The following is an 8,308-nucleotide window of genomic DNA, read 5'->3' on the forward strand; positions in this document are numbered from 1 at the left end:
AAAAGTTTTAGAAACTTACAAAACTACTGAGTCTTATATCCGGTCTAGAACCGAATATTTTCAAGACGAGAAAACTAATTCTGTGTTATTGTTGTCACACATCTCGTTTAAGTTAATAGTTCGGTTGACCTCACACTGGCTACCAATTTATTTCTTACAGAGGGTGATATTTAATTTCTTCGTAGAAATTCTAACGTCTGAAGTTAATTTCCTGAAGTGGAAAGGTGTCTAATGTTCAAAATCTATAAACGCTCCTGGTGAAATTCTGTAGTTTTCCGTTAAATAGGCGTTAATCATTGCTTTCGAGGCCTATAGCACATTGACTGTAGTTGTCCAATAATATATATTAATCTGTCTTTCGGCTAACCACTTTTTATACAAATCACGCGAGTTTGCACAAATTTCGACAGTGTTCTAGCGCGTTTTCGTTAAACAAATACTGTTGATTCCTACTCTCAGGAATTCTCTACAAATTTTAAGAACAGACGGGACTTTTACAATTACACAGTCAAGAATATATTTCACATGCGAAAAACTGAACTGAAACAAGCATAGCTATTAAAATAAATGTATAACAGTAAATTCGTTACAATACTGACAGTTTAGAGAAACATCAAGACGTTACGAAGTACTGTATGGACTAGTAACAAGTAAATACTGAGATTGTATAAAAATATAACAACTGAGTACTGACACTTTACAGAAACACAACAGATTTTATGCACTCCGTTTATTCAACAAACAACGGTAATTCTCTTGATATGATTTTATGTTGCTACATATGGTTCTGTTTCATTATCTCCTTTAAATTATACTACATTAAGACGAGAATATTCAACCAGCGTTTAATAAGAGAGTATATCACATTAAAGCATCATGTGAAGGACCATCACATACACCTGCTACTTGCGCCATCTATGAATTATTACCATTAACACAGCATGAGGTGCTTATGAAAGATCTGTTATTCGAGATCGATGAAGTGGAACATTTCTTAATTTGAACTCTTTATAAGCAGTACAGCCTCAGTTGTTGTATTACAAGAGCTGTTGATGAGTTTGATCCTTTCGCTACTGGCTCGGTATAGTATACGTGAGTTCGTCTACACATTTGCACAAGTTAATTATTTACACTATAACTTTTGATACGACGTGGGTATCTTCACAAAATTTGATGGGATTTTAGTAAAGATTACAAGTATTTTGTACATAACAAATAAGATATTTAATTAAATATTTTTGCTAAAAATTTGTGTGTCCAAATAGTCTTTTCGTTACTTTTCTGAGGGCAAAATGATTTCATGTTATAATAAAAAACTATTCTTCGTCTCAAAAAAACTCTAAATAACATATTACGAAATTTCTAGAACCTCCTAAATACATTCCAAATATTTGTTTTCAGTAAGACTGTATTTTATGTTATTTTATACACTCTAACTGTACTGGGTCTGTCACCTGACCAACCTCGTAACCATCATAAAAATGTTTGAAAATAAATATAAATTATGCTTTTCTCGTGCTAGAATGTCTATATATTATAACACGAAAATATAATTGTTTAATCTAAGTAGCTTAAGTCTCATAATGCTATATATTCACATATATTTATTTATTTATTATTTTTTATTATATTGATCTTCCAGTCATACTAGCTAGCATTACATTATTTGCATTGATGCAGTACACGTGCTCTCATGTTACACATCTAGTAATATAAAACTGACCTTTAAGTCTTCCCTGTCTTGGCTGTTTTAGTGGATTAGTAGTTTGTAATATACAGTCACATTTCAATTATTATGCATGATATTTATATGTATACAGATTATTGCTATTTAGAATTAAATTATCAATCTTATTTTTCTTAAAATATAGAACAAGAAATTAAGAAATAAAACAAACAAATATCTCATATAGCTACGACCTTTTTACTCGGTTGCTAAGCCTTTTAAAATTAAGCACGTGGAGAATATCAAACAAACTTGTTTTTAGCGTTTATATATAGAGTTGAATTACCAAAAAATCATAAGTAATTATACTGATACTATAGAATTCCACTATAACTTATTAAGCTTAGTAACTAAAATGTATTTGGATTTAAATAAATATGAAACTTTGAGCAGACTAAATACACAACCTACTTCGTTGAAATTGTGGATCGAAAGAACGTGATAGCCTTTTCACAGATTAAAATGGCTGAGAAAACCAAACTCTGGGGACATTCGCTGTTGATTGGTTATTCGCATGTCATATATTAAAGTAAGTATATATAAGGGACCGTTTTCAAAAATGGTAAGAGGTGAACTGGGCCGCTATGTTTGATTCAGTACATAAGACATATCTCAACAAAATATGAAGATATAAGGTGCTTATTTTATATTCTAGCTTTTAATATGAGAAATCTGAGTTCCTAATTTGTACGAAATTATAGATTTAGTATTTTGACATCACAAACATCTAATTTCAAACAGTGCTGCATTCAATATACCACGTGATTCACTAAAATGTGTATTTAGATGCGTTATCTAAACATTTACTTTTAAGTTAAGAAATTAGCTCATATATAATATTAAAGTTTGAATTATAATCTACAATTTTATTCAAAACATATTAACATAAATTCATAATATAGTGTGAGTAGTACTTGTTTGTTCGTTGGTTGACTGATGATATGGTGTGATCAGTGTTTGTTGGTTGGTTGACTGTTGATGATATGGTGTGATATCGTTTGTTTTTTGGTTGGTTAACTGATGATATAGTGTGAGCAGTGTTTGTTTGTTGGTTGACTGGTGATATGGTGTGAGTATCGTTTGTTTGTTGGTTGGTTGACTGGTGATATAGTGTGAGTATCGTTTGTTTGTTGGTTGGTTGACTGATGATATGATGTGAGCAGTGTTTGTTTGTTGGTTGGTTGACTGATGATATGGTGTGAGCAGTGTTTGTTTGTTGGTTGGTTGACTGATGATATAGTGTAAGCAGTGTTTGTTTGTTTGTTGGTTGACTGATGATATTGTGTGAGTGTCGTTTGTTTGTTTGTTGGTTAAATGATGATATAGTGTGAGCAGTGTTTGTTTGTTAGTTGATTGACTGATGATATGGTGTGAGCAGTGTTTGTTTGTTTGTTGGTCGACTGGTGATATGGTGTGAGCAGTGTTTGTTTGTTGGTTGGTTAACTGATGATATGGTGTGAGCAGTGTTTGTTGGTTGGTTGACTGATGGTGATATGGTGTGATATCGTTTGTTTGTTGGTTGGTCGACTGATGATATGGTGCGAGCAGTGTTTGTTTGTTTGTTAATTAACTGGTGATATTGTGTGAGTATCGTTTGTTTGTTTGTTTGTTGGTTGACTGATGATATAGTGTGAGTAGTGTTTGTTTGTTGGTTAACTGGTGATATTGTGTGAGTATCGTTTGTTTGTTTGTTGGTTAACTGGTGATATTGTGTGAGTATCGTTTGTTTGTTTGTTGGTTGGTTGACTGATGGTGATATGGTGTGAGTATCGTTTGTTTGTTGGTTGGTTGACTGATGATATGGTGTGAGCAATGTTTGTTTGTTGGTTGGTTGACTGATGATATGGTGTGAGCAATGTTTGTTTGTTGGTTGGTTTAACTGGTGATAATGGTAGATTGACGTGAGCAACGTTCATGTGTTTGTTGACGGATGACGATAAGAATATAAAGCCCTCAAATATGTAAGTCGATATAACGGTCTGGTTCTTACTCTAAGTTTTTGTTACTTGAAGTTTTGTTACTGGATTTATTAGCCCCTGTTAATCCTGTTACTGTGCCTAGCAGCGACTGGGAATAACAGCTGCTGTAGCGAAACTCCAGATCGTAATTCTCTGTCTCTTCTTCATGGCTATCTGTATTAGATTGGTGCATTAGTCCAGCATGCAGCACGTGATATAAAATCATAATTGATAAACAAAGTAACGACAAGAGTGTTGGTTAGTACAATCGTTTGCTTCTGTGAACCTAGTTTTTGACTCCAAATCAATAAGCCATAATACTGTTACTATGACAACTATTACATTTGATGGAGCCAATGACAATTATAATGTTACGTGTACTTAAAGACGTATTTATATGGGAACAACTGAATAGAAACAAACTTATATCAAATGGTAACTTTTTTTACTTTACATGTACGATAAGTTGTTACAGCCAGAGGTCAAATGTAGATTTTAGCAGTTGTTAAACTATAACTGTCTTTAGTTGAAACTTACCCACACTGTCCTATGTGGCTGTCAATACAGTTCCTAAACTTACCCCTAAACTATGTCTAGTTTCTGTCGAAACGTACCTACATTTTATTCTGTGGACCACAAGGTTTTGTTAGTAATCCCCTATTGACCACAAGATCATATCTAATGGATTTCATTTGTTAAAGAAAAATGTCTCAACAAGGTAAGCGGTACTTATGTAAAGGTACTTCTAAAACACTAGACAGTGTTAAGATGATGTTCCTGTTAAGTGATTCGTTATCTCAACACTGTTAATAACGCATATGCGGTTTTGTACTTTGTTTAATACCGAGAGAACTTTAGCCTGATGCCAGTGGATTCTGATAGCAGTCCTAAAGTGCCAAGAATAATCCTAAATGGAATGATAACTGAATTTGTTTTAACTAAAGAAGAAGTACTTCTGGTTTTCTACTTGTGAGTTAAAGGGATGGAAGTTTTAATTGGGATTAAGTCATGTGGTAGAAACAATATAATGGTTCTATCACGTAATTACAGAAGATTTAGTTTGTATCACGTAATTACAGAAGATTTGTATCATGTAATTCCAAAACATTAGCTTATTTTACATAATTACAAAACATTTAGTTGGTATCACGTAGATAGAAGATATTGGTTTGTATGACGTAATCACTTAGATCACAACATTTAGGTCATATGTCGTCATTACAAATCCTTGAGTTTGTATCACGTACGTAGTTTTTAATCTGACGATAAGCAAAAAGCTACATATTGGGTTATCTGTGCTCTGTCTACCATGAGTATCGAAACCAAGGTTTTACGGAAATACTTACCGATGAGAGTTACAAACAACAGATTTAGTTTCCAGTACGTAGTTACAAACAACAGATTTAGTTTCAAGTACGTAGTTACAAACAACAGATTTAGTTTCCAGTAAGAAGTTACAAACAACAGATTTAGTTTCCAGTACGTAATTACAAAATCTTTAGTTGAAATCAAGTACTTTGGACTAAGCATTTGACAATGTAGAAACTGACACGACATATTTAGAAAATTACAATTTAATTTAAGTAAAGAGAAAAGGAGTGAGTAACTATTACACATTGTTGTAAGTGTTAGTTTAAGTTAAACAGATAATTTGTTTGAAATAATAAAGACAAGCAATACACAAACTGTCCTGAGAAATGTAAGAGCTAATACAATGTAAAGACAGGAACAGTACCGAAAGACGTAAAAACTATTACAATGTAAATTAAAGACAAGAACAGTCCCGAGAGCTGTAAGAACTATTACAATGTAAATAAAAAACAAGAACAATGCTGAGAGATGTAAGAACTATTACAATGCAAATTAAAGACAATAACAATGCTGAAAGATGTAAGAGCTATTACAATGTAAATTAAAGACAAGAACAATCCTGAGAGACGTAAGAGATATTACAATGTAAATAAAAAACAAGAACGGTCCTGAGAGACGTAAGAGTTATTACAATGTAAATAAAAAACAAGAACCGTCCTGAGAGACGTAAGAGATATTACAATGTAAAGTAGCTTGAGAGAAGCTATTTAACCGTTTTTTCGTTCTGAAATATCAACATTATGTAATTTTTTATTATTATTCATGTTATAATTTACAGTAAAAAACAGGAAGAAATAAACATTTGATCAAGCTGTATTATTGAATCTGTAAAATTAATGTTTATAGATTATATGTTGTTGTTGTTTTACCTTCAACTGGGATGTTGTCCTTTCTAGACGCGGGACAGGAAACATAGAACCACAACAAAAGACTGAATGACAGTGTGACAGAAGCCTTCTTCGAGGGCTCTTATAACGAACTGTGGATGCTGACGTCATTTTGTTTGGAACTGTTCAGTTATTCTGTAACTATGTAAATAAACATATGATGACCGAGATGACTAGCTAAAGCCCTTGTTCATCATCCATGGTAAGTCACCACGGCTACAGAAAGAATGATTCATATAAATATCTCTTATCTTTGTGGAAGTGTTTGTGGGGGGCTTTCGAGTTTCCCCGCATTTTTTCCCAAGTTCATTTTGTTGAGCAAGAAATCGTTAACATCTCTGCACTAGAACTGATGTACCATTTTGGTTATTCGTAATCGTTGTATTGATACAAGCATCACCTTGTAACACTCACATGTACACAATAGGGTAGAGGGACACATAGAAGAGAACTTTCCCAAATCATACACTTTTAACGTTAAACACCATTAACATATTAATGCTCGATTTCCACTTTACTATCAAACTAAGATACGCTACAGAACTACTGTAGACGTTCATTTCAAGCGATGTAACACCTTGAACACCACAGACAGCGTGGCGCGTGAACCGTACCACGAAACATTCCACGCAATCGAGCTGTCGTCAGTTGCTATTTTTGAAGCCACCTATCGGAGTAGATAAGAAAGGGAGAGAAAACGATCAAATTACGAGAAAACAAAATATTTATTCGTTGTTCAAAATGCATTTTTACCACATCAAGTTACTGTCCTGATTAACTTCAATTATTTTCAGCATTTCTTAAAGTCAGGCTGTAAAACATAGAATATAAGTAACGAGCGTTCATTCATTCAGTCAAATCAACTAAAGTGAGGTCGTTATTTTGTATGTTTCATCAAAGAAAAGTCTGGACGATGTACCGCAACTCTTCCTTGTTTCTGATTAAAAAACTGTTAGATATATACGATGGTTTTAATTTGACTAAAGGGTCAGTGTCAAATTTAGTTAATTTTTGAAAAGATAATTTACCACAGGTTTATGTAACTTTGCGAATCATAAGTTGTGTAATTCATTTGTCGTAATTTGATGAGTGTTATATGATTGCGATATAACCTTATTATAACCTTCTTTATTTTTCTAGTGTAGTATTATTACATCAGTAGTATATCTGTAGTATTTAAAACGTACTAAGCCTCGTTCAGGCTATAAATAAATAAATACGTTATTTGAGTTTGTTATATAGAAAGTAAAACAAATATACACAATTTAGTGAAAAATAGAGTAAAGCAGAATGAGTTATATTATCAGTTGGGTTTTTAAGTAAGTAAACAAAACTGTGTTGCCTTTTTTGACGAAAAGAGACAATTATTTAAAGTTGAACATACAACTGTGATAACCAACACTGTAAAGAAAATTTGAATATATATTTTATTTCCTTTAATGTGTAAATTTAAAAAAAACAAACAACTGGATAGTATGCTGTTTGTCTGTTATCTACATTTATCCCCAAGAAGTCACAGACACATATTGTAAAGAATCTGGCACATATATAAAAACCTGACAATACTTTTATTTCTCTTTTATGCTATTTCTGATTAATTTGTAGTTTATACATATTGAAAACTCGTTACTTGCCATGTTGATGACCATGTTGATCTGGTATCATATCTAGACATACTTGATATAATATATAAAGAATTTAGTTTCTATCAAACAGAATATACAGGATTATAAAAACAACTTTAATTCATTGATGATATCCAACGATAAAAAGTAAAATGTTTAAAGATAACAAGAGCTTATATTTCATGATTTACAGTTAAATATTTAACGGAGAACACTATAGAAACTGGTTTAAATCACAGTCGCAGCTTCACTTTTAACATCAGTCATTGATAAAAAATACAAAAACTTTTTAAAATTAATTTTAATTCATCCCCCCCCATCGGGTGTAAAATTTTTGCAACCACTTATGATGACTGTTCAATTTGCAAATTTGTAATCTCTGATTACGTGAACCTGAAAGCTGTAAACATGCAGTTACAGAGTAATCTTGTTGCCACGATACTTGCATGTATACTTAGGCCTACTGACTGATTCTTACGAACTATCGCTTAGATCGAAAAGCTTAGAAGCACGCCTATATTAAATATGTACATTTCGGCTACTGAAAAAGCCTACATCTAGGCCTAATTATGTAATTCGATTAGTAAGAACACGAGAATCACAAGAACAAACACACAATTTGTAGGCCTGTGATGCAATAAAACAATTCAACAGACTAAACTGTAGGGGGATGATTGTATGCACCATACCCCCACCTAAAATGAAGGGGGATGTATACCCTCATCCCCAAGAATCTACGCC

The 8,308-nt window shown here is 32.7% G+C and overlaps 1 protein-coding gene across 1 annotated transcript in view; it reads right to left on the minus strand.

The window, feature by feature from the left end:
• LOC143243870 (PDZ domain-containing RING finger protein 4-like) overlaps nucleotides 1-6,355 on the minus strand; it is a 283,466-nt gene extending 277,111 nt beyond the window's left edge. Inside the window, exon 1 of the mRNA XM_076487620.1 lies at nucleotides 5,925-6,355. Within this exon, the coding sequence (XP_076343735.1) occupies nucleotides 5,925-6,053 (129 nt within the window). The 5' untranslated portion in view covers nucleotides 6,054-6,355. The remainder of the gene's footprint in view (nucleotides 1-5,924) is intronic.
• Nucleotides 6,356-8,308: the final 1,953 nt, after the last annotated feature.

Source organism: Tachypleus tridentatus, chromosome 1 (genome assembly GCF_004210375.1).
Source record: "Tachypleus tridentatus isolate NWPU-2018 chromosome 1, ASM421037v1, whole genome shotgun sequence".
NCBI lineage: Eukaryota > Metazoa > Arthropoda > Merostomata > Xiphosura > Limulidae > Tachypleus > Tachypleus tridentatus.